General features: G+C 51.3%; 1 protein-coding gene across 1 annotated transcript in view; it reads right to left on the bottom strand.

Annotated features, from left to right (window-relative positions):
- Positions 1-15,398: 15,398 nt before the first annotated feature.
- The window catches only part of Angpt4 (angiopoietin 4), a 33,660-nt gene continuing 23,759 nt past the window's right edge, over positions 15,399-25,299 (bottom strand). Inside the window, exons 6-10 of the mRNA XM_055618006.1 lie at positions 24,294-24,409; positions 21,862-21,963; positions 19,758-19,924; positions 16,387-16,517; positions 15,399-15,559 (exon numbers count right to left, since the gene is read on the bottom strand). Of these exons, the coding sequence (XP_055473981.1) occupies positions 15,399-15,559; positions 16,387-16,517; positions 19,758-19,924; positions 21,862-21,963; positions 24,294-24,409 (677 nt within the window). The remainder of the gene's footprint in view (positions 15,560-16,386; positions 16,518-19,757; positions 19,925-21,861; positions 21,964-24,293; positions 24,410-25,299) is intronic.

The raw sequence follows: 25,299 nt of genomic DNA, 5'->3' as shown, positions 1-25,299 counted from the left end.
ACCACAGACACCACAGAACAGGGTGGGGTGCAGGTTCAATGTGAAGTAGATGTGGCTTCGATATGGTCTCAGAAGGGGAAGTCACATGCTGGAGGCCACAGGCAGGGAGGGCAGAGGCTTGCTCATGTACATCTGCCTCCACTGATCACTCTCTCTGGGTATTCAAGGATCCTTCTTCACAGGTGTGGGTATGTGATGGTGGTAAATGAAGAGACCAGCCTCCGGCCACTTTCTCCATCTCAGAGGACAGGCTCAGCAGCATCAGAGCGGCTGAGGTCTCCTGAGAAGTGGGGCTTTGAGCACATTCAGTACCCAGCGCACCTCACAGTTTTAGTGTGGGCAAGCAGCCGAACGCAAACAAACTCCTCCAGCAACAGTGGGATATTCTTTCTCTCTCCACTGCTTGTACTAGCAGTAGAAAATGGCATCTCTGAGACTTTGCTAAATTCAGGCCAAGATGCACCACGAAACCCTGTGTGGCAGTCAGAAGTGCTCTGTGCACATTTGCTGTGCAAGCGTAGAGGAGTGAGGGGCAGTCCTGGGTGTTTGTGGGAGCAGGAACCTGGCTACAAAGGCATGAGGGGCCCTAATAAATGCCTCCCCCACGACCCCTGGGGATGGAATTCACTGCCCGGCTGCCATCAGTGGTAGGAGGAAGACTTTTCCTTTTTGTGGCTTTGGAAGTTGGGATCATCTATGAATTTATTATCTATGCAGAAAAAGTAAACAGCTTTCAAGGGAAGTGGCCAAGAAGCCCAATACAGACAGGCCCAGCGGGACGCCCGGGCTGCCTTTTGGGTTCGACCCAGCTTGGCTACGCGGCTCCACCTTTAGGGTAATATTTTGGTTTTCACACCCACGGGAAACCCAGCCAATGAGCATCAGGTTCTGTGTTGGGTGTCTGCCAAGCCTGGTTGTGGGTATGACGAAGCCCCAGGAATGGCGTGGTCTAAATACCTGTGGGATGATGCGGAGGGATGGAGAGATGCACTTTTCACAGGCTCCCGACTCGCCACTGTGGCCCTCAGCAAGCCATCTCCTCAGCTCTTTTGGTGGCAGAGGCCTCCTTTTTTCCTTCCTTCCCATCTTTCTGTAGTCAGTAAATACCCACTCTGTCCCCAATCCCCTTCTAGGCCATGAAGGTATAAAGCAACTGAAAACCCCTACCCGTGGGGCTAAGGTAGTGAAACTTTTGGAGAGCTCCATAGATGTGTGCCGCCAGATTTCCTTTCTACAAGCCTCAGTTTCCCCTGTGCTAAAGGATCAGAGTGTTTGGGCAGGACTCATTCCTGTAATAGTTGCCCATCTAAAGACTGAAATTCTATTTCTGCCTCTAGCTTGCTGTGTGGCCTTGGAGAGATCACCTGTGCTCTCTGAGTCCCAGTTTTCTCTGCTGCAACCCGAGACTATCATTAACGCCTACCATGGCAGGAGAGGTGCAGGTCCAATGGCACAAGGCCCAAAAACTGTCAGCTATCTGATCATCATTACCACATCACCAGAAAGAACAGTAAACAGAACAGTAATTGCCTCCCCAGGTTGGGAAAAGTTTTGTTTCCATGGAGACAAATGCCATTGGCCGGACTGGACCAGATTTCTGAGAAAACTACTAAACTAGCTAGCTTCCTTCCAGCCCTGTAGCTGTTGGAGCAGCCAGCCCAAGGGTCCTAGGGCTTGGAGCTGAGAGCACATGGGAAGTACAGGGGAAGAAATATACCGCTCCCAATGCCTAGAGTCATCTCCTGCTTCCACTGAGAACACTGGCTCTCACCTCTGCACATGCTGGCTGCATGGGGTGGACGTCGCTCCCAAGGCCCTGCTAACCCCAAATGCTATCTGTAGCCAGTTGCCAGTTCTCTCTTGGGCACCTGAGTCTTGAGTGAGGGCAGGAAAGCCGAGTGGGTAAAGGCATGGCATTCTGGTGCTCTGCAGAGGGTAGCCGTGGGCTCTGGCTGGTCTCTATCCTGCCGTTGCCAGAGGAGCGGTGTGCCGGACCACCAGGGTTCACCCTGCTCCATTCTGAGATCACCGGCTTGTAACTACAGCTGTGTTCCTGGGTTAGTCACTCAGCTCCCCTTGGCCAAGACTCCCAGAGAGGCAGCATTGTTTCAGGCTAAAGTGGGACACCTTGGTGGCCTCTGGGAAGTGCGAGCAGTCACAGGTGTCTCTGGGGAGAGCACTGACCTCGGAGTCTGGTTCTCCAGAATGTACTGCTGTGTGGTTTGGGGGGTGAAAGAATTACCATTTGTATGCAATGGAGCAGTAGGGGTAAGGTGGGGAAACCCAGTGAGCAGATACAGGGGAAAGGCATGACACAGGTTTAGGATAGACCCAGGAGGACCACCCCTGCCTTTGAAGGCACCTTCCCGGCTTGGGATGCTCATTCCGCTTTATCTTAGGGGCTTTTCTCCCCTGCACCTGAAAACACTGAACAGTTTTTCTGTACAGTTCCTAGCATCAGTGTTCCATGAGCTGGTCGGGCAAACGGGGCAAAGACACGTTCTACGTTATACTGCCATTTCATGGCAGAGGTAGAGTCGGAGCCTGATCTGAGAAGTGGGTACTCTTTGCTCAGAACTGAGACAATTGAGACAAGCTGTGAGGAGAGGTTTGTGAACCTGACGAAGGAATTCTTAATTATTTGCTTCTCTGTGGAGCTGGACCTTAAGACAGTAACTAACAGACACCATGTCACATGCCATCAGTATAAGTGTGAGTGGATCCCACCAGACCTTGCATTTGGACTGTGGGTCCTGCTGTGTGTGTGTGTGTGTGTGTGTGTGTGTGTGTGTGTGTGTGTGCGTGCATGCACATATGCTTCGTGCTCTGTGCATTTCCTCCATGTTCACTGAAGCCTTACAATCCTCCAAGACAGATACTGCTAACATTCTCACTTCCCAGGTCGGGCAGTCAAGGCCCAGAGAGATTTAGATACTAGCATCCAAGTCAACAGCCGAGATCTAAGACCAGTGACTATTACAGTCATGCCTGGTGAGTTTCGCCACTGGCTCAGGGAAGGAAGGCTCAGAGGCAGCTCTGCTATGCACAGATGAATTCCTGCTGAGCAGAGGCTGTGCGGTGCAGAGGCAGAAGGTCGGAAGAAACGGAGCCACGTGTGGGAGGACAGAGCCATCAGCACGGTTGGGTAGAGTGTGTCATGGCCTGGGGTGGAGAGGCATCCTGTTGACTGTCCCACATTCACTCTAGTGGTGGCGGTTCAGGTCCAGCAGAGCAACATTACCACGTCCCTGGTTAACCCTGTCATGTTGAAGATAGGGCAGCATGGTCTAATGGTCAGGGCCGTGCAGGCAGGAGGCGGGACTTGTGTGTGGTGTATGTTTGTATGTGTGTGTATTGGGACATGTGGAAGCCAGAGTTGATGCTGAGTGTCTTTCTCAGTTGCGCCTCACCCTCTCTTGTAATTGATTAATGTATTAATTACTGTTTGTGTGTACTTGAGGTGTGTGTGTGCGTGGATGTGTGAGTGTGTGTGCATGTGGGCCTGTGTCATGGTGCATGCATAGGGGTTGCTCTGTGTAGCCCTGGCTGTCCTGGAACTTGCTCTGTAGATCTCACTGGTTTCGAACGCAGAGATCTACCTGCCTCTGCCTCCCCAGTGCTACTGCACCTGGCCTCCACCTTAATTTTTGAAGCAGACCTCTCTCTGACTTGGGGCTCACTGTTTAGAGCACCTGAGATCTACTCTATCCCCCAGTTTCGAGTACTGAGGTTACAGATGTGTGCCTGGCCCTGCTCTTTCCATGGGAGCCCAGACTCCTCATGCATGTGCTTCAGCAAGTACCTCACTTCACCCACTGCGCCCTCTCCCAGCCCCCAAAAGTCAGGGCTCTGGTAGCCAATGTGACATCCATCTTGTCAGGACTCAGGCTGTGGGAAAGTCACCGACCCTCTTGGCCCTTGGTGTGTTTGTCCTAGTTTGGCTTCTGTTGCTATGGTGAAACGCTATGGCCCAGAGCAAACTGGGGAGGAAAGGCTTTATTTGCTTTATACCTTCTGGTCACAGGTGCTCAATGGTTCCATCCTGAGAGAAGCCAGGGCAGAAACTCAAGCAGAGCAGGAACCTGGAGGCAGGAACTGAAGTAGAAGACATGGAGGAATGCCACTTACCGGCTTGCTCAGTTTGCTTTCTTATGCAGCCCAGCACCATGTGTCCAGGGGTGGCAGCACCACCAGAGGGCTGGGCTCTCTCACGTCAATCATTAATCAAGAAAATGCTCCACAGGTTTGCTTACAGGTCGATTGGACAGGGCAATCTTCTCAGGAGGTTCCTTCTTCCCAGGTGACCTAGATGGTTTCAAGTTGACAAAAACCTCAGCCAGTACAGCGTTCATCTCTAAAATAGAATTAGATTAGCCCTGAACCCTCTGCACTCCCTGCCCTCTGCTTCTTTGTTGCCCCAAGTCTGTCCTCAATAGACGGAAGTGCTTACCTGGTGGTGGTGGCACATGCCTCTAACCCAGCACTCAGGAGGCAGAGGCAGGCGGATCTCTGAGTTTGAGGCCAGCCAGGTCTACAGAGCAAGTTCCAGGAAAGCCAGGGCTACACAGAGAAACCCTGTCTCTACCCTTTCCCCCTCTAAAAAATAGACTATAGTGCTGGCCGCTCTTGAAGCTACTGACAGCCAGAAAAATGCAAATCATTACATGAGAGTTCTGTGAACTATCTTCAGGAGAAGCTTGTACAGCTTGACAGTCCCTTTGCCTCTCTTTCTCTTCTTGCATAGGGCTCAGGTATTGGGACTAGAGCCCAGTTGCCACCTTGGATCAAAAGGTTAAAAATGAACTACTTAAGTCAGGCTGAAGCAACCTGAAGTTAAGGGAGGAGATGAGACATTGATGGCACACAGAGATGGATCGTCTCTGGTTAGACTCTTTCTATACTTCTTAAAAAAAAATAAAATAAACATCTGGGGACTGGAGGCATGGCTCAGCAGTTAAGAGCTGCACATGCTGCTGTTGCACAGAACCTGGGTTCAGTTCCCAGAACTCATCCAGTTCTGATCTCCAAGGCCCAGGCATGCATGCGGTGCACACACGTAAACGCAGGCAAGCACCCATATACATAAAACAAATAAATCTGAAAATAACAATAACAATACCCAGTGATGACTAGAGAGATGGTTTGGTGCTTAAGAGCGCTGGATTCTCTTCCAGAGGATCGGTGATTCCCAGCACCCACATGGCAGCTAAGAGCTGTTTGTAATTCCGATTCCAGAGGATCTGATGTCTTCTTCTGGCTTCTCTGGGTACCAAGCACATACGTGGGAGACATGTGCACATGTAGGCAAAATACCCATACAATAAAAATAAAAAACTATTGTTTTAGAAGAATTTCACATTCAAGAGTTATTGCAAAAGCCTGGTGGCACACACCTTTAATCCCAGCACTTGGGAGGCAGAGGCAGGTGGATCTCTGAGTTTGAGGCCAGCCTGGTCTACAGAGTGAGTTCCAGGACAGCCAGGGCTATATAGAAAGATCCTGCCTTAAAAAAAGAAAAGAAAACGGACAGACAGCAATAACAAGAGTTATTAAAAGATGGCGCAGAGTTCCTGCATGTTCCATGACACTTCCCCCACCACTAACAGATTAGTACGCCAGGGCCCCTGCAGGGCTGACACCGTTCCATTCAACATAGGCCTCATGTCAGGACCCCAAGAAGGGCTTGTCGGGAGGGGTCAAGTGGTGCCTGAGTGGTAACTTGATGCCTTTGTTCATCTTTCTCTGCTTTTCACTATGTCTCTTTAAGAGGCCTATGGAGAATGGGGTCCAATCGTGGCTTGTTAGGCTGACAGGGCCCAGGCTCCAAACCTGTGTGCATCAGTAACACTAGACCGCATGTGTTACAATGAACCAATATTGTCACAGTATCACTAGCTGATAAGCCCACACCTTCCATACTTCCTAGTCAATCCCTGGGCTGAAGGTCCGTCTAGGACTGCTTTCTATCCAGCATTTGTGTCTCCTTGGCTCCTCTGGGCTGTGGCAGGTATTCTGTGAATTTTCAGACTACTTCCTTGTATTTGGGTTCCATGCTTGGAGAAAGCCAACAGAGCTGGCCACACCCTCCTCTTGCCGCCTTCGGGTGTGCTCCTGGAAAGATGTCAGTCCTCTGGCAGGATGTCCATCATGATGCTACTCTGTTTCTGTCCTAGGTGCAGCCCATGTTTTGGGAGTGGGCAATTCCATCCGGGTGGCCCCACATGTGTACACAATCTGCTTCTTCATGGAAGTTTATCACTGCTTATGATCTCATAATTGGTTTATGTAGATATGACTCATACATATATATGTGTGTGTGTGTATATATATATATATTTATCTAGGAAGCTGGAGTCTACAGCCGCTCTCCAGGCTTGTACAAACAATGCTGTCTGGTGTCTCCAGGCCTCAGCTGGTTGGACAGACTTCTTGACACGGGAGAGGAACTGGGAGGGGGCATCTCTCAGCAGTAGTGTGAGAGCCGTTCCATCCACTCACCTACCTGGTGAAGCATGGTGCTGCAGAGCCCCTCAAAGCCTGGCCCCTCTCTCCTCCTCCGCTGTGACCTTCACAGCTAGACACAGGCAAGCACCGAGAAGCTTAGCCAGGCTGCTGGAGGACAGGATGTGCCGAGGCTCTTTGAGCTGGTTCGCTGAGCTCAGCTGCCCACAGGGGCATGGTCAGTCAGAACCTGCTGGCCTCTCAGAGCCTGTTCAGAACCAGGCGACTAGACACCAGACCCTGGGCCTCACACACACCCTAGCACCGTGCCCTTTTTATACCATAAGCCAACTAGGTGCCAGTGAGGCAGGTTTTTTTTTTGTATAGCAGAAGTGTAATTGCTAAAAAGGGGCTGTTTGGATTTTTCCTTTTTGTTTTTGAGAAAGGGTCTCACTCTGTAGCTCAGATTAGCTTGGGCCTTCCTGCCTCAGCCTCCTGAGTGCTGGGATCACAGGTTTGTGCCACCAGCCTTCTTGAATGCTCCATTACATGCAATCCAGCCTAACAGTAAGTGGAGGCGATTACATTTCTTGGGGAGCAAGAGTTATGAGAATCAAATTCCTGAAGCAAGTCATTATTTATGACTGTAGAGTTGAGGTAAGTAATGATAATTATCATCACCATCTTAATAATTATGCATAATTTGGTAGCAACTGAGAGGGAGATGTGTTGGGCCAGGAGGAGTTGGAGGGAGGGTGTGGGAGGTAGATATAATCACAACACACTGAATACGTACATGAAATTTTCAAAGAATGAAAAAACACACCCTGGCATTTATTAATTTTTTAATAAGCTTTATTTATTTTATGTATATGAATGCTCTATCTGCATGTATACCTGCATGACAGAAGAGAGCATCTAGATCCAAGTATAGATGGTTGTGAGCCATTATGTGGTTGGTGGGAATTGAACTCAAGCCCTCTGGAAGGGCAGGCAGTGCTCTTAACCACTGAGCCATCTCTCCAGCTCTTACTCTGGCATTTATAATACTGATGACTTTGTTTCAGTCTGCTGAAAGCTCTAGGTGGAGGGACTGACACCTCATTTTATTTTATTATATATATACTATATATTAATACGTTTAACTTATTTTTAATCTAGGGATTTTTAACCTAGACTATAACCCATAGGGGAACACCTTCACAGTTTTTAATGAGAAGGATTATTGAAGCTGCAAAGGAATGCTGGCTAATCTTGGTGAAGGCTTGTGATGGGGTCTGGCCCAGCTAGGTGACTGCAAAGAGGGTTTGGGGATGAGCTTTGCTCTGGGTTGGGTACCACTGAGATGCTGGGGTGATGTGGTGCCTTTGTAAATCTCTGTAGTGGAGGCAGAATTGAGACCAGAAGTGTAACCCACATAGAAACAATGGTCCCTCCTTCCAGGCACATTTTGGAGAAACAAAGCCAGGCTGTGGCCCAGACAAGGTCATGCTGGGTTTTGTACAGACACAGTGGTGGAGAGGACTTGTTTTTGTGCAGTCGTCAGTCACAGGGTATTACCTGATGATGTCACGTGAGCTCCTCATGTTCCACGCAGGCAAATCTTTCAGCTGTGAGCCTCGGACTGTCTGGCAGTGACACCTCAGCCAAGCAGTCCACTTCTGGGTTCAGCTCCCCAAAGTCCGTATGCTTTCCTCTTTCTTAGCTGACATCAACACAAATTTGAACAGACTTTTTCCCCTTTGAAGAGTGGACTGGGTGTGGCTCAACACAAAGAGAAAGTGTGAGAGTTTGAATGGAGCCACCAACGAGCAGATTCTTACTCCGGACCAGTCCTATAGAAGCTCTGTCCAGCCTGGTGTTCAAGGTCACAACAGCCCCTGCTCTAGCATTCTGAGCAGTCATTATTCTCCAATGGGGGGAGGACAAAACAGTGAAACACCCCTTGATGGGGGACTGTCAAAGAATGTACAGCTTTTCTAATGTGTTCATGCACACACACATGAACACACACACAAATACATACACATACATACAGAGCACTACAGGTGATATTCACATGCAGAAGTCACATTCCCATATTCGCAGGCATGTGATTAGGCTCTGCAGATAATTTTATTTATTTATTCTTTTAAAATTATTATTATTATTATTATTATTATTTACTTTTTATTGATTTTTTGCTTTTTTGTTTTGTTTTGTTTTGAGACAGGATTTCTCTGTGTAGCCTTGGCTGTCCCAGAGCTCACTTTGTAGACCAGGCTGGCCTTGAATTCACAGAGATCCCCTGCCTCCCAGAGTGGTGGGATTACAGGTGTGTGTCACTGAACCCAGCTTTTTTATTGATTCTTTGTGAGTGAGTTTCACATCACCTCAGTCCAACTCATATCCCCTTCTCCTTGTTGTCCTCTGTCCTTGCAAATGCGCGCACACACACAAATAAAGCAAAGTATAGAAAGCATCTCACCCTCTAAGCTACTGTGTGCCATGGTGTGTCTCACAGTCTACCCTCCTGCCCACACATCTTCACCTACAAATGCTCATCGCAACGAGTCATTGGTCCAGTTCCAGGTCTCGGCTTCTGCGGCACCATCAATGTTGGATTCTCACCAGGACTCCTCTGGTTACACAGTTGCCCTGTGGAGATCCTACAGTTTTGGATGGGCAGGACGGGCCCTTTCAATCACCCCATCATTTTGCAGATGATGTAGATTTTGGGGCAGGCCAACTCAAAGCCCTGGATCTGGGCCTGGGTGGTAGCTCAGCTGGTCGACCCACCAGCTCTTCCTTATTCACACCACCAGGGCGAGTTCTCCAGCACTGCTCCTTCAGCTAGGCCACCCGATGCTGCCATTGGCAGGAGGCAGGGTCAGCTCTCCCCTGCCCGTGCCCTCAAGGCCAGGTTTCTGTGTTTGAAATGGGCCCAAGAACCTTTGGGGTCTATATCTGAGTTTCAGTAGCGACAATGAGCAAGAAGCAGGAGAGGATGGGAAAACACAGTTGCAGCCTAGGCCACCCTTAGCACAGTGGTTACCAATTGCATCGTGGTTTTGGATCCTAATGCACTGCTCTTTTAATCTGCTCTATTCCCAGCCCTGGATGGAAGAGGCAGGTGTTGGCCACCCAGGAAGAGGATGGGGCAGCCAGGAGGCACTCAGGGTCACACAGCCCTCCCCTACTGCCAGGTCAGAAGCAACACTTGGGCTGCTCTGCCAGGACTGAGAGCATAGTGCAGCAGCAGGATGCCTGCCTGGCATGTGTCAGTGTGTTCTGAAACCATGGCAGGACAGTCAGGAAGCCAGAAACCTGAACAAAGGTCCTGTTTATTGTGAAGCAAGAGGGCCTGGCAGTGAGCTTCATTTTCTATGGTGAGCTCCAGCCAATGCTGAATGTTTAGGTCACAGGGGAGTGAGATGGAGACAGGGTGCACTCTAAAGCATGTGGTTCGTGTCTGCAGCACCCATGTAGCCCCTTGCACTAGGCCTTAGCCATGTGCTGTCCTTTCCTGTGAAAGGGGGTATACTAGGCTATCACTGAGTGACTATGGGGCTCTGGGGCTATCTGGAGGCAGGTACCTGTGCAGTGTTTGGCATGGAAAATAATACCATAAGATGACACAGAGAATGGACAGTGCCTGGCTCTGTCCCCAGGCCTGATGACTTACTAGTTCACAGGGATCTTACAAGCCCCACCTTCCCTCTGCAAGGCCCAAAGCCAGAGCATAGTCCTCTGTGTTCCTTACAGGACCCTGAATTAGTGCCATAGGGACATGAAAGTCAACTGGAAATGGACAGTTCTTCCAGGGTAGCTTATGGTCACCTGGACCCTTACTTCTTCATAGTATGAATCCCGGGTAGAGACAGAGTTACAGAAGTCACGAAGAGCCCTGGCTATAACCTGAACATTAGAATTTTTTAGAATGCTGGGCCACTGGGGGGCATTAGCCAGGAGGAACACAGGAAGGTGCGGTCCTGTTAGGAGGCTAAGGAATGAGGCTAGCTGGCAGAGTGGGGCTAGAGGCTAGTAGGGTACAAGCCTGATTCCCTTCCTGTCACTTAGGAGATGGCAGCATGTGTCAGTTTCCCTGTCCAGGGAACAGAGCTCTGGCTGCAGACAGCAGAGCTACCCACGAAGCATGGTTATTGTTCCAGGTCTACTGACTCCACTGAATCCTGGCTCCATTAGCTTAGCCTATGTCCTAATGTCTGTGAGCTTGTTTCCACACCTGTAACACAGGGCAGTAGAGCAGCCCACTGGGGCCCAGGTAAATGGTATTCAGGGAGTTAGCACTGAGAGCACACAGCTGAAGGCTGTTGCCTCGGTGTGTCTCCTGCTGACTTCGGGAACGAGTCCCTCTGTCCTCCTATAGCCGAGGCATTCATTTACCTCCTCTCTCTAATGCCCAGGCGCAGGGCAATGGACAAAGTAGACCTTTGACCCCAGCTGATCCAGCAGTGGCATCTGGAGGATTTCCAGATGAAGGCGATGGGAGGGGCCTCAGCTGCTTTAACAACCACGGTCTAGAAGGGCAGAGAGCTAGAACCGCTGCGAGTCAAGTGAAACAGGGAAGCTGCTTGTGCATGTGTGCCTGAGTGCACTGCGTGAGTGTGTGTGTGTGTGTGTTGTCCTCATGACATGGTGGGAAAGCCACATCCTTCCTTCACTGCTACCCCAGCCAACAGTCACACCGGCCTCCGGCGGTTACAAAAATTTGCCAAGCTCACGCCAACCCCACGGCCTTTGCGTTGTTTGCGCTAGTAGGCTCTTCTCCCTGCAGCTCTTCATTTGCCTCTGTTCTCTGTGCCTCTTTAGGGGCTGGAGAGATGGCTCAGCCATTAGGAATGCTTCATGCTCTTGCTGAGGATTCCAGTTCAGTTCCCAGAACCCACATGGTGGCTCAAAGCCATTTCTAACTCCAGCTCCAGGGGATCTGATATTTTCTTCCGACCTTCTTGGGTGCTAGACATGCACATGGTGCTTATACATACATGCAGGCAAAGCACCCACACATATACAATAATGTGGGTTCTGTTTGTTTGATTTTGAGACAGGGGTGCTCTCTGTGGTCCTCCCTTTGTAGACAAAGCTGGCCTTGAACTCACAGAGATCTGCCTGCCTCTGCCTCCTGAATGCTGTGTGGCATGAGCCACCACTCTCAGCTAAAATAAATAAATAAATCTTAACAAACAATATCTCCTTAGGACCTGCGTTCAGATCTCTAGCACCACCTAAAAGCTGGGCATGGTGGGGTAGACCCGTGATCCCAGCACTGGGGAGGCAGAGACAGAAAGGTTCCTGGTGTCCACTGGCCAGTCAGTCTAGGAGCTCCAGGTTCAGTGAGGGACCCTGTCTCAAATCACAATGTGGAGAGCAACTGAGGAAGCCATCTTCTGTCAACCTCTTGCCTTCCCAGCACACCACACACATCTACACATGCATGAACGCTCTGGTCTGTTATGTGTGTTTTCTGCATTTGTGCTGTACTCTTTATTCACCTCATCTTGAGTCTTTTTAATTTGCTCCTTGGTCATCCTGCTCTGAGCCTGTTCAGTTCAGTGAGGTGGGTGGGCTGTAGACATCTGTCGATACACTGCTCCATCCCCATCACCCTGCCAGGCCTTGGTCCAGGTAGGTCTTCAACCAACCACAGCTATATTATCGAATGTGCCCATAAGGAATGAGCGAACGCAGGTGAACGCACCAGGTCCAATGCTGCACGTCTCTGAAAAGCTGTTCTGTCAAAGAGGCTGCTGCTGCTGTTGCCAAGGCAACAATTTGCCTGCTTCCCAAAGCATCTTTAAAAGAAAGAAGCAGTGGCTCAGACAGTGGTGGGATGGAAAACCCAGAGAAGGATCCATTCCTGAAGCCACTTGGGAACCTTTCCACGAGGGCTGCCTGTTTCCTTCCTCCCTCTCCTAAGGGCCACCTTCCCTGTTGCCCTTGGTTAGGTCCCTGGTATAAACACAGTGAACTCCAGTACAGAAACAGCCTTTTCTGGCCACATGAAGTGCTGCCTGGCTGGTTCCACTGGGACCCACCAGGCACCAGTGAGAACAGGCTGGCCTTGGAAGTCCTTCCAGAAAGTTCCGTTAGCCCATGTGATGGGCCACAGGGACAGTGCTTCAGTGTTCTCATGGAAGGTGGCTACATATCTCCAGAGAGCTTGAGAAAGGAGGCAGCTCAGGAATGCATGTGTGCTGGAGTGGATGAAACCCATTCTCTTCCTTTAGCACAGAAGTGGAAGGACATTGAGCCCAGGCAAGAGGTCAAAAAGATTTTGGGTAGGAGTTTCAGCTGCAGAAATTCCCAATCCAGTTCCAAGGAACTGCGGCCCCCAGGAGATGAAGCCTAGTCCCCAAACCACCCCTGCCCTTGTGGGGCTCCTCCAGCAGCTGCAGTGACTCCACACTGCTGTCCTCAGAGCTGTCAGGAGTTGGCAGGTGCTTTGTGGGATGTTGGGTCTCAGGGAGAATCAGAATTGTGCCTGGGGAGGGGTCTCTGGGCCTTGATTATCTAGGGTAACTTGGGGCACAACTGGCACCCAAGGCAAGACTTGGGGGGCGGGATCAGTGGTGGGGAGACACAGAAGAGAAGGTGGAACTCCTCCTGCCTCCCTGCTTCCTGCAAACAAGGCTTGGCCTGGTCCCTGAGTGGCCCCATCTTGGCTGTAAATGATCATGTAACCTGGCTTTGGCCACTCAGAATCCCAGGCCCATGCTGGTCGGAGAGGATCATCCTTGGCTGGATCGTCTGGGCCAGAGTTAGCTTCTGGGTCAAGATGCTGAGCTGGGACATGAACTGAGGCTGCTGGAGCCATCACATCAGAGACCCCAGCTGAGAATGCAGTCAAGCAGGGTGGGACAAGTTGCAGGTGGAGGAAGGCATCACCGGAGCACCTGGAACCAGCTGCCCCTGAAACCACCCCGTGTATGTGAGTGAACCCTCCTTCAGGATGCTGTTTCTGTGTCTGGCAAGGAGAAAGGAAGGCAAGAGGGGAGTATGGATATTTAGATGCAGGAGTTCAAGGGTGAACTGATGGAGATGCTGCCCCCTGGGGCTCACAGTGTTGCCTTGCTCTGCACGCAGTGGGCTAGAAACATCACAATACAGAGGTAAGTGCTGGGGACACAAGAGTAGGATGCACCCCTCCCTGCTTGCCTGGATCAGGAGAAGGAGCACACGTCAGGGAGGGGTGGCCTTCCTCACTCCCTTGGCCTTTGAAGGAGTGTGTGTGTGTGTGTGTGTGTGTGTGTGTGTGTGTGTGTGTGTGTGTAAGCCAGATGTCATTCCTTAGGAGCTATCTTTGTCTTTCACTTGGATCTGGAGCTTGCCGATTAGACCAGACTGACTAGTCTGTAAACCTCAGAGACTCACTGGCCTAGGGTCTCAGAGCCAGTGTGACCCAGAACTCTGCCCAGCCTCATATTCAGTAAGTGCTGAATAAGGCGATTTGAATTTTCTGTGTGTGGCAGCCTGACCCTAAGTCCTTTCCAGGCCTGCTGGAAGTGCCTCTGCATCACCGGAACCCAGGAGGACGGAGCCCATCCTGGCAGGCCTAACTTGCCCAGACTTGAGAAAGGTACTTCCTGGCTGGGCTTGGTGTGAGGGGACGGTGGAAGGGGACACAGTGATATGCCAGGTTTTGGTTAAAGGTTCTTAGAGATCATGGAGTCCCGTGACTGCAACACCTCCTTCAGGGACAGAGGGGCAGCACCATGTTGGATGAGGCAGGGGGATCCCTTGGTTGGTGTCATGCCTGACAGTTGCTGGCTGAGCCAGAGTGAGCCTTGTAGCCAGCGCAGGTGGGGTAGAGGTGGAGGTGGGGGATGTGTCCCTCAGGCTCCCCCTCATGATGGGTGAGGACCAGCTTTTCCAAGGGAATCCTTGGCCCTGTGATGGAACAAATAGGGCTCCACTAAAAAAATGTGTGTGTGTGGTGCATGTGTGTTTTTCTGTGTCATATGTGTACATGTGGAGGCCAGAGGTCAGTTCAGATCTTCCTCCTTCACTTCTCCACCTTCTCTCACCAATTCAGCGAGGTTGGCTGGCCAGCAAGCTCCAGAGAGCCCTTGGTCTCTGCCTCCCCAGTGCTGACCTATAGGTCCTCATGGCCACAACCAGCTTTTTATGGTGCTGGGGATCTGAACTCTGATTCTCATATTTGCATGGTAAGAAGTTTACCTATGGAACCATCTCCCCACTCCTCATTTTCAGGCAAATAAATTTGGAGAAAGCTGCTTCCCCCAACCCCATCCTGGGTGGCTTGGGAACACACGAAGGGCTCCGAGAAGTCCTGCAGTTACGAAAGCCTATTCTTTTTATTTAACCTACTGTCTCTCTCTCACTTCATCCAAAGTACTTTAGAGAGGAGCCTTAGTTATTACTTATGGAACACACTCTAGGGCACGCTGGAGTAAGAACATTCCCCTCTCATGCTTCTGGAAACCTCTGGGAGACCAGTTCTGACTGTCAGCCACTGAAGTCCAGGAGCCATAGAGCACTGGGAAATGATGGCTCGCACTTGGGGTGGGAACGGTGTCCAAGCCTTGGGAAGAAAGTCTGCAGACATCTCAAGGCTAGAGAAACTCTGAATTGGAGAATGGGGATAGACTCTCAGGCTCCCCTGGAGGGGGGCACCTCCAGTCTGTGAGATTTTCCCACCTGCTGCAACCCCACCTTCTGAGGTATCAAGTTCAGTCTGCCTCAGGCCATGACAGGGAGTCCCTGCAGGTGGCAGGAGGGAGAAGATTATGGGTACCACAGAGGCAGTGCTTCACAACAGAGGGGTAGGTGGAGGTGGGTGACTCTTGATAATTTGGTGGCAAGGTAAGCTGGCTCTGATGTCCCAGAATGTCATGGACGAGCCCTGGGCACTGATTTCTGGGTGGGGCCCAGCTTGCACAGAGCCATCTCGGCTGAGAATCCTCCTACGGCATCAGTCTCTGTAGGGCTGCGTGTCAGGCACCCATTGGCCGCAGCATCATGCGCGTGCCATGCAGTGAGTAGCTGGGGCCCCGGAAGTATTGCCAGCGGATGCCATTGAGCTTGTGCAAGTGTTGGTGAACTGGATAGTAGATGCCATTGAGGTTGGAGAGGCCACAGGCGTCAAACCACCACCCTATTGGAAGAGGGAGGACAGAGTTTGAGGGAGGTGGGATGTGGTGGCCTGGATTCAGGGAGGGTAAAGCTGATGACTGTCATCTTGGGGTTCCAGCTCACTAAAGGCGGTGGTCTGGGTGTAGGCAGAGATGAAGCTGGGGTTTGGGAGGGTAGCAGGGGCTTCGGTCACAGTTGAGGCTCCTCTGTGATTTTCTATCGTGTCTCTGACACCCCCTTCCCTTTTCACCTCCTACCAGGCTGTCATGCCCTCCTGTTCTTTCTAAGGCTCTCTGTGTTTGCGGATGTCCCTCTGTCTGTGTCATGTGTCTCTCTATTGCCCTGTCTTCCCCTGGGGCTCTGTCTCCAGTGTGCCCTGGGCTTTATTCCTCTCCTTGCTGTCTGCTGTCGCCTGCACCAATCTGTCTCTGCCACTTTGTGTCATTGTTGGCCTCCTTTGGCCCCTTCTCTGTGACCTGGGTCTCGACCCTTTCTATCTCTATCCTCTGACCTTCCCCCCACCCCACCAGGAACACTGCCTGACATAGAGGTGGGGAAGGGAGCTGTCCTCCTGCCTCTGGTCTCCCCAATGCGGTTTCTACCTGCCCGGGGAGTAGGGGAATCCTTAGACGAAAGGGTGGGATTAGTGAGTACGGCGTTTTCCCAGAGATACCCTTGGCATCTCCCAGCTGGTCTCTAAGGCAATCTAGGGGTGTTTCTATTGAAGGCAACCCCATGGGGACGCCAATGACCTGCAAGAGGGAGGTTTGGCCAGAGTCTCACTAGGAACACCCAGCTCCACGTAGACACACCCTCCTCCACATCCAGATGTCCTCTGGACACACCCACCTCCAGACATCATCTGAGCACATTTGCACATGCAGTTATCATTGTCCATGTCGATGGTGCTGAACTTGGTGCCCTGCGGAGCTAGGCTGTTCTTGTGCCCTGCTGAGTTGCTGCTCGCATTCACAGAGAGGCTGGAGGCAGTGGGGAGGCAGGGTAAGAAAGGGTCAGGTTGGGGCTCTCCCGAGGGCTTTGTTCTGGCAAAGTTCCCTTCCTGTTGTTTCTGCAGGGGAAACCCAGCCTGCTCTGATGCCAAGGCCATGGGCGCTCCTGGCGGCCCTCCTCACTTGCCACGCTGGGATCACAGCACTTACTGCTGCTGGGCCCTTTTTACTTGCTGAGTTTGGGTCCTAGAGAGCGCTGAGTGGGAGACACAGAGTAGGGACAGTAGCTAACAGTCTTTTGAGCATCTTCTCTGGACCAGGCGTCCTTACAGTGTCTTGAGGTTAACTCATTTTCATCTAAACCTCATAGTCCCTTTTCTATGCAAGGGAATGAGGATGCCAAGAGCCAAAGGAATTTGTTCAGGTTCTCAGGCCCAGTAGCCAGAGTCCAGTCTGCAGGGGCCTGGTAGGGGGAGGGTTACATGCCTTTTGCCTACAGCCCTGAGGCCTCAGCATAGCAGCTGCTCCATTCCACACCTCTTCCACAAAGCCTTCCTGGCCATTCCAGCCCATGTGGATCAACCCTCAAGAAACCCCCATCCAGGGGACAGAGACCTTCTATTTCTTTGCCAGACTCTGTGAATATGTCCAGGCCTCCAGGGTTGTAATGGCTGTGGGGACTCCTACATCAGGGCCCAGGAAACCTCCCTTTGATCACCTGCACCTGAGGAAACCCAGATACTTGGTTCTCTTGAGAACCCCAAGTGAGAACATGAAGTGTGTCCCGCCTGTGCTCAGATGGTTCCCATCACTGCATCTGACAGACAAGGGCGCCTCCTGCCTGTTGTGCTAGTTCTTTCATCCCTGCCTCTGGGCTTCTCTGTGGATCCTCCCACTTAGCTGCTGACCTGGAGATGGCGCCCAGGGCAAGCTGTCATCCTCCCCCTGCTCCCCCTTTGGCAGTTTCCAGGCCTCCCAGTGGTTTCCAGGACCCCCACCAGTCTTCCAGGCTTTTCCTGTGTAAGTCGACACCTTATGGCCTCAGAAGCCTTAGTGAACATTCGGGTTTGGGGAGCACACGACCTAGCTGGATGCCATTTTTTAAAGGTGTGTGTGTCTGTGTGTACAAGTGCACATATACATTTGTGTGCATGTGAAGGCCAGAGGACAATGTAGAGCATCTTCCCTCAGGTATTTTTTTCTTTCTTTTTTTTCTTTTTTTTGTGACAGGATATTTCATTGGCCCAGGGAGCTCCAGTGAGCCCCCTGTCTCCACTTCCCTAGTTCTGTGGGTATAAGCACATGCCACCTAAAGGCATAAACTTAACTGACTGAGGTATCTCTATAGCCTCTCTCTGCCATTTTTGAGAACACCTCACTTCCTGGGATTCCCCTACAAAAAAGACACATATACACCCCCCCCCCCCGCCCAGGGGACCTCTTTGGTTGTCCAGGATCTCTAGGCCACTGGATAGTGCCCCTGGCAGCTACTGCCTCCCTGGGGGAAGTGGGCTGCCTTAGGGACATGTCTGACCCCCTACTCACTACCACCACGTTAGGAGACGAATGGCTCTGAGGAGGTAGGTCCAGGCCAGAGTCTTTTCCAGCTTATGCCTGGCACAGGGCAAGTTTCAATACCCTGTCATTAGGGCTCTGCAGCCAATTAAGTCCATGCTGCTTTTTGAGGCATGACAGAGCTGGTAGTGGGGAGCTATCCATGGTCCAGAGACAAAGCCGGAGGTGTACACCCAGTTTTTATGCAGAAGAATAGGGAAGCCTGGGAACTGAGCACAACTTTTCCTGGTGAACACAAACCTTGTGGACGCTGTCAGAAGGATGTTGGGTTGGTGTAGTTTTGCCTTTGAATCTAGCATTTAACGATCTCCAACATTCGCCCAACACTCACTACATGCTAGGTGCCTTTCCATCGGTTGTCTGGTTTCAGATGCCAGTCTCTGGCTCTCCCAGAGCAGGCCAGGGCCACACGAAGGCTGCAGCAGTGATAGCGATTTGGATGGATCCCACATTTGATCAGGATTGGGAGTATGCTCGGGGCTTCCACTCAGCAGACGAGAGGAATTTGCTCAGGGTCACTAAGAAAGGGGTGCAGAGGGACATAGCCTTTCCTTTAAGGCCAGTGTCTTCAGTAGGCACCAGCAGGTCATGGCACATTCTCCCTGGTCAGCTCCGAGGATCTGGAGCCCCTGGGTCAGCCTTGCACAGCTCAGCCCTAGGGATGTTCCCTCCAGCTCTGCCTCCTACACCTCAAGCATCAGGGTGGTCCCACCAGGAAGGATGGCAGGCCCACCCTGCTGGAGGAAGCAGGGGCACTTAATAAGAAAATGGAGGCATGGGGTAGTGCTAGGGATGTCCCTAGAAGCACATTTATGGGGAGGCAGTCATTTAGAGGTTCCCTGAGAGCAATCAAATGCCTTCCTGGCTTTCTGGAAGTTGTCTGCAGCTGGAAAAGGGCCAGGTGCCAGGGGGCATCCTTGCAGGCCCATGAGTGAGCTCATGAGCTCATTCAAATCATTGAGCTGGGCTCAAAGATAGCTAAGACACAGGCTTAATCCAAAGACCAGTAAGTGTCTCAGAGATGTGGCATCACAGAGTGGAGATACAGGAAGAACTGAGTTCAAGTCCAGGATCCACCTAATTTGTCATCTTAGACTAAGCACTCAGTGCCCCAGTTCCCTTATCACTAAAATGTGTATAAGAATGTGTGCCTCACAAGATTAAGAAGATTAACCAGTGTCCAGAACAGAGTAGGTACCTGGGAAAGGCTTGCTTCTTTTCCTAAACACACACCATAAATCACAGAGGAAGGGGTGGGAAACCATAATGACTTGACTGTAGCTTTATGCCCAACACAGAGCACAGAGAATGCTGACCTTCATGCACCCAAGTTCCACTCAAGGCTGCAAATAATAGTGCTGAGAAAGGTTCCTTTTGTCCCAGGGTGGGGACTTTAGCACCTCACCACAGAGGGCATCAGACAAACTGAGATCAATTCCCCACCCCTGCTGTCTGTAAATGGGGCAACTAACTTCTTGCTCTAGGCACAGTGGCGTCAGTGACAGTCTTTCCACCCCACCCAGGGTCCAAGACTTGCTGAGTGCTAAGTAGCCACCTCCGGATCCCGTGACGTGCGCCCAAATTTGGGCCAGATGGTGGAAGCAGGAGACGCCCAGGGAATGACCCTGGGTGCAGGCTCTGCAGCCACTTGCCTTGGGACCCCAAGCCGCCCACAAGCCTGGGCCCCGGGCCCACCTGTACCGCTGCCTCTCGTCGCCCAGCTGGAAGTGCTCATACTGGATGGAGGTCTGGCGGCCCTCCCAGTCACGCAGCTCCACACGCAGCAAATAGGCTGTCCTGCTGGTGAGGCGGTGCACGGCCTCGTTGCCCAGCCAGTGCTCTCTAGCCACATTACCAAAACCCTGTGGGGAGGAGAGGAAAGGGTGGCTGTGTGAGGAAGGAGGCAGCATCTGTGGCAAGCAGCTGGGCCAGCCCAGGCCCCGAGGCCTCTTATCCGAGGTCAGTGCCTAATGAGCAAGTTTGTAAGAATAGTGCGCACAGGCCTGAAAGAGGAGCCCCCCTCCTGGAGAGCGACGATAAGCTGTTGATAAATTTTAAACCCACTAAAAATAACTGAAATCGCATTCTCCTAAAGTCAGAAACACTCAACTCATTTGTGGTGATAGAAACTGAGAGAGCTGGGGGATCGGCTCAGTGGGGAAGGGCAATCGCTGTGCAGGAGGAGAGCTTGAGTTAGAATCCCCAGCCCCCATGTACGGTGAAGTGGGAAGCAGAATCAACAAGGCTTGCTGGCCACCACCCTAGCTTCAGCTGTAGTTAGGGACCCGGACTCAGGACACAGCATCCTCCACCGGCCTCCAGCATGAATGGAAGCACAAACACACCACACAGGTAAACTCACACTCACAGATAATAAAATTGAAATAAAAAGAAGCAGCTCCCGCCTCTGGGGATACTCCTAGGGAGAGGGAACACGGGGGCCTTCCAAGTGCCAGGAAGCCGTTTAGCTGTGAATGGCATGGATGAGCTTGTGCTGCGCTTTCTGCTATATTCACACACGTTAAGCCTCAGCAGGAAGGAACCCGCTGAACCAGCTGCCAGGCAGGAGTGGCAGAGCACATTTTCTCCAGCGGCAGGACAGAGGCTGGACAGACAGTTTCAGCAATGGAAAAATGTGAGGTCACAAGTCCTCACAGTATCTTTGTGGCTTAAGCTCCACGTTGTCAAGAAACCAATGCCCTTTGGCAGAGCAACCTCTCAGGACCAAGGACAGGGGCTCAAGTGTCCTCTTGATCTGCTAGTTGCTTAAAGCCAACAACTGTGAGCCCTTATCTGGTGGACACTGGTTGCTTGATTCCCCATGAACATCTCTTTCTATTTCCTTTACTTTTGAAAATTTTAAGGGCTTTTAAGTGAGATTGCCAAAATCTTGTGTTCGGTATTTAACCTTAAACATAAGCCAGAAAGGCAGCTGGGCCCTCTTTGCCATCCATATGTTCTTTGAAGCAGCTCCACTTTCAAGAATTTGTCTTAAACTGGGTGTGGAGGTACACTCTATAGTCTCAGCATTGTGAAGGTGGAGGCAGAAGTTGAGGGTCATCTTCTGCTACAGAGAGAGTGATGTCAACTTGCAGTATGTGAAATCCAAGAAGAAGAGGAGAAGGAGGAGAAATTTGTATTGTGGATGTATTAGAGACATATACAAACATGAGGAAATTCAGAGAGCCTGAAAGGTGGCGCACACCTTTAATCCCAGCATTCAGAAGGCAGAGGCAGGTGGATCTCTGTGAGTTCAAGGCCAGCCTTGTTTACACAGTGAGAGTTCCAGGAGAGCCAGTGCTATTAGACAGACCCTGTCTCAAACAAACAACAACAAAAGACAACGAAGAAATTCATTTAAACCATATGGTCTGTCCACCTTGTTTCTGAGGTAGGCCCTGTCCCCAGCCTGGAGCTTGAAATTCAGCCAGGCTGGTCTGTGAGCTCCAGGGATCTATCTTTGCCCCTCAACCCCAGATCTGGAATGACAGGTGCGTGCCTCCCTTCTCAGTCTTCTGGGAATCAAACCTAGGTCCCTGTGTTCTGAGACACCACCCTAGCCCCTCCTTTAAAGAGCATTATCAACATGCATGTGTCACTTCTCCAAATGTTAACACAAAGTCAAGTTTCTCACAAGTGAGAAATGTCAAAACAAATGTCAATTTGAGGCCAGGGTCTGGACCGTTGGCTTTAGGTGAGCTGGGCTTTCATCCTGGGGAGAGGTAAGGGGTTCCAGTCCCTATCCACAGCACTGGCCTGCACAGGCCCTGGGCCAGGAGCCCCTGGGATGGCACATTACCTCTTTGTATTCCTCCCAGGTCCTCTGGAAACTCACACTTCCATCCTGCCGGCGCTGGATGAGGGTCCAGCCGCCTCCATCGGTCTCCATGTCACAGAACACCTGTGGGGAGGGAAATAGCACAGCTGGGAACTCTGCCCGATGCCACCAGCCAACTCTCAGGCAGCCCAAAGGTAACTTGGCTGAACTCTCCCTCCTCCTACATGGTGACCCCAAGGTCAAGGGCATCAGGAAAATTCAGGCGCAGACTTCCCACCCACTGCCATCATCTTTCTAGGAGGCAGGTGATCGACGGCCTCTCAGAGCCTCATCCTCATTTGTGACTGCATAAGCTCTTCTCCTTTGTTATTATTACAGGGTGCAGCCGGGGTCAGAGTTCATATTAGACACCTGACAGAAACAACTTGCAGGAGGAAGGCCTAAGAGCATTTTCAGGTCACAGTTGCTTGGCTCTGTGCTGGGAGAAAACATGGTGGTGTGAGTGAGTGAGTGTGTGTGTGTGTGTGTGTGAGTATGTGTGTATCTGTGTTGTGCGAGTGTGTGTATGTGTATATCTGTGTGTGTGATTATGTGTGATGTGTGTATGTAATATCTGTATGTGTATATGTATGTGTATGTGTGTATGTTGTGTGTGTGAGTGTGTAGTTGTGTGTGTTTGTGTGTGTGTGTTGCTTTTACTCATGGTAGACAGGAAGCAAACAGTGAAGAAGGAATGAGGTTTAAAAGGTCTTCTTACTGACCCACTTCCTCCAACTAGGCCCTAAGGTCTACACTTTCCAGACCCTTCCAAAAGAGCACTGCCATCTGGAAACCAAGATCCCTGCAGCTCATGACCTCACAAGGGAGGGTGTAGCAAGCAGAGGGAATCTGGACACAGTGTGGACTCAGGAAGTGCTATTCCCCTGGACACAGTGTGGGAGAATATCTTGTGAGCCAACCTGAGCCAAGCTCTGTTCAAGGCAGGGGTTGTATGGGTGAATAAGACAAAAGGTCCTTTGGTTCAAAGGGCTCGAAGCCTCCCACAGCTGACTCTCCCAGCCTGGATTTGCTCATACATTTCAATGGGTTCAGTACATGTTCATCTGACAGTGAGCGCAGGTATGCTGCCTGGCCCTGCACTAAGTGAGTTGTTGGTAAACAGGAAATAAATAAATACGCTCATAGGGCTAGCTCTGCAGGAGGCTGTGATAGGACAAGCTGAGGACTGGGAATGATTGGGTAGCCACGAGGAGGAAGTGCCTGGAGACCCCTGGAAGGCTTCTTGGAGGAGGTGGTTTTGGAAGAGGGCGTCAGATGATGACATACCTCCAAGTAGAGGTGGATGGAATTTTCAGTGGGGAGGGAAGGAGGGAGGGAGGGAGAGAGAGAGAGAGAGAGAGAGAGAGAGAGAGAGCAGGAGTAGGGTCCAGTAGACCTGCAGAAGGAGGGAAGGCGGGTGCAGAGGGTACAGGAAGTCCAGAGAGGTGTGCAGCTAAATGAGACCTAAGACATGCTGAGGCCCGAGCTCAGGACTCTCACCTCCCAGGCCAGCTCCCACCTACCCGTCAGTAGCCCTAAATTCCAGCTGTTCACATCTGCCCTCATTCCACCACAGCTGAACTTATTCAGCTTTGCATATTTACTTTCAAAGTGCTGGCATTTCTGTGCTCACACCCAGAGGGTACACGCCCATTGGGAAGGAAGCCTTCTCAGTATTGTAAAGGGAAAGTCAAAGATGCTCGCTTGTCTACATGGCAGTAAGCAGGAGAAAAGCAAGGGTATTCCGAAGATCAGCTAAACATTTGCCAGGGCGAGCCCTTGGCTTGGTTTCTTCCTATAGGAGACTTTAGCAGGTGATGTGGGCAGCACAAAAGCCAATCTGGGGTCAAACAAGGCTGCTCCCCCCAACATATGCAGAAAGTTAGACTGGGACTGTGAGGAGACCTCTCCCGTTCCTTCTGGTCTGCCCCAGACCTCACTTCTGACATCCATACTTCCCCTGACCCCTATTGTGGGGTAACAGTCAAGCTCAGTGCAACCTTGGAGCCTCTCAGATGGTGGCACCGCATCACCCTGTCACCAGCTTTACCGATCCAACTCCTGCTTCTCCTGGACTGTGTGCAAACGGAATAACCTGCTTGTGCAAAGACAAGATAGGAGCACCCAGGACCATCAGCTACACAAATGGCTGCCATCTTGACCAACATAGAACAGTTTCCTGAGATTCTGCTTAGAGGTCTGGTCCCAGAGGAGATGATGACAAAGGTAGACTGCTGGCTTTGTGAACTTCCATTTCATCCATTCCTCAGAAGCCTGTCTGGGGAGAGGTTCCAGAAACAGTGTTCCTGCCTTCTCTGGGCCCTCTGATGGTGGATACAGCCTAGTGTTGATGGGGAGGGTTGGGAGGGTCTGTTAGGAAGCCCCCAACTCAGCTCCATCTCAAAGACCCTCACCTTGAGAGGCCTTGTCATGTTGGCCCCACGGATGGTGTAGACACCACTGGTGTTGGCCCCGGAGTGCTTGATCTCTGCACAGTTCTGGAACAGCTGCTTAGGTACCTTTAAGGAAACTGCAGCGGGACAAAGCAAATGTCAGTCAGCCAGAAGGCCAGGCAGGCAGAGCAGTGCACCTACCAGCATCCAGGCAGCAAAGGTAGGGAGATCTTGAATTTGAGACCTACCTGGATCATAAGCTCTTCTTTCAAAATAAAGGAAGAAAGGAAAGAAAGAAGGGAAGGAGGGAGAGGGAGAGACTGAGAGAAGGAGAGAGGAGAAATCATCAGCTGGAAGGGAGCAATGAGGGAAAGAAGAGACTGGACAGGCACACCTGCCTGCTCTGTGCACATTCTGGCTGGGGAGGTATGGAGACTGGAAGCTGAGGGTTTCTTCCGGGAGGGGGATGGTTAACTGGGACCACCCAGGTGAGGGGGGTGGAGACTGTGTGGAGAGAGCAGCATGTTGTCAATATCCCTGGCTAGGAATAGTTCTCTGTACAGGGGGTGGTGTGAAGGAAGGGTCCACCTTAGTGACCTAGCCTTGAGGTAAGGGTTGGGGGCAAAGAGAGGGGGAGGAAGGAAAGGACAACAAGAAGTCTGGGCTTCTGCAGGGTCATCTGAACTGAATTTGCCAGCTGGAGGAACCTGACTTCAGGGCTGCGGTACTGTGCTTTGCTTGGGTGGAGCCAACTGGGGCAGAAGATGCCAAAGCAGGCAAGCCAGAGCTGGGCTGCCAGGCTCCAGCTCATGGACAGGGAAGGTGACACCTGCCTTCCCGTGTCCGAGAGTAGGAAAGTGAAGCATAGGATGAGGACTGATCCAAGGGCTCCCAACCTTTCTTTCCTGGAGGGTTTTTGGGAGAGGACCTAGGCTCTCTGTGGCCTACTGATAATCTGAATCTCCTGGAGCTCCAGTTAGAGATCCTTCATCCTACCCTTCCTGGAAGCCATCCACTGGCCTTCAAG

The sequence above is a fragment of the Psammomys obesus genome, unplaced genomic scaffold (assembly GCF_907164565.1).
Source record: "Psammomys obesus unplaced genomic scaffold, mPsaObe1.curated_primary_1811, whole genome shotgun sequence".
Taxonomy (NCBI): domain Eukaryota; kingdom Metazoa; phylum Chordata; class Mammalia; order Rodentia; family Muridae; genus Psammomys; species Psammomys obesus.
This window is presented reverse-complemented; position numbering and strand designations above follow the sequence as displayed.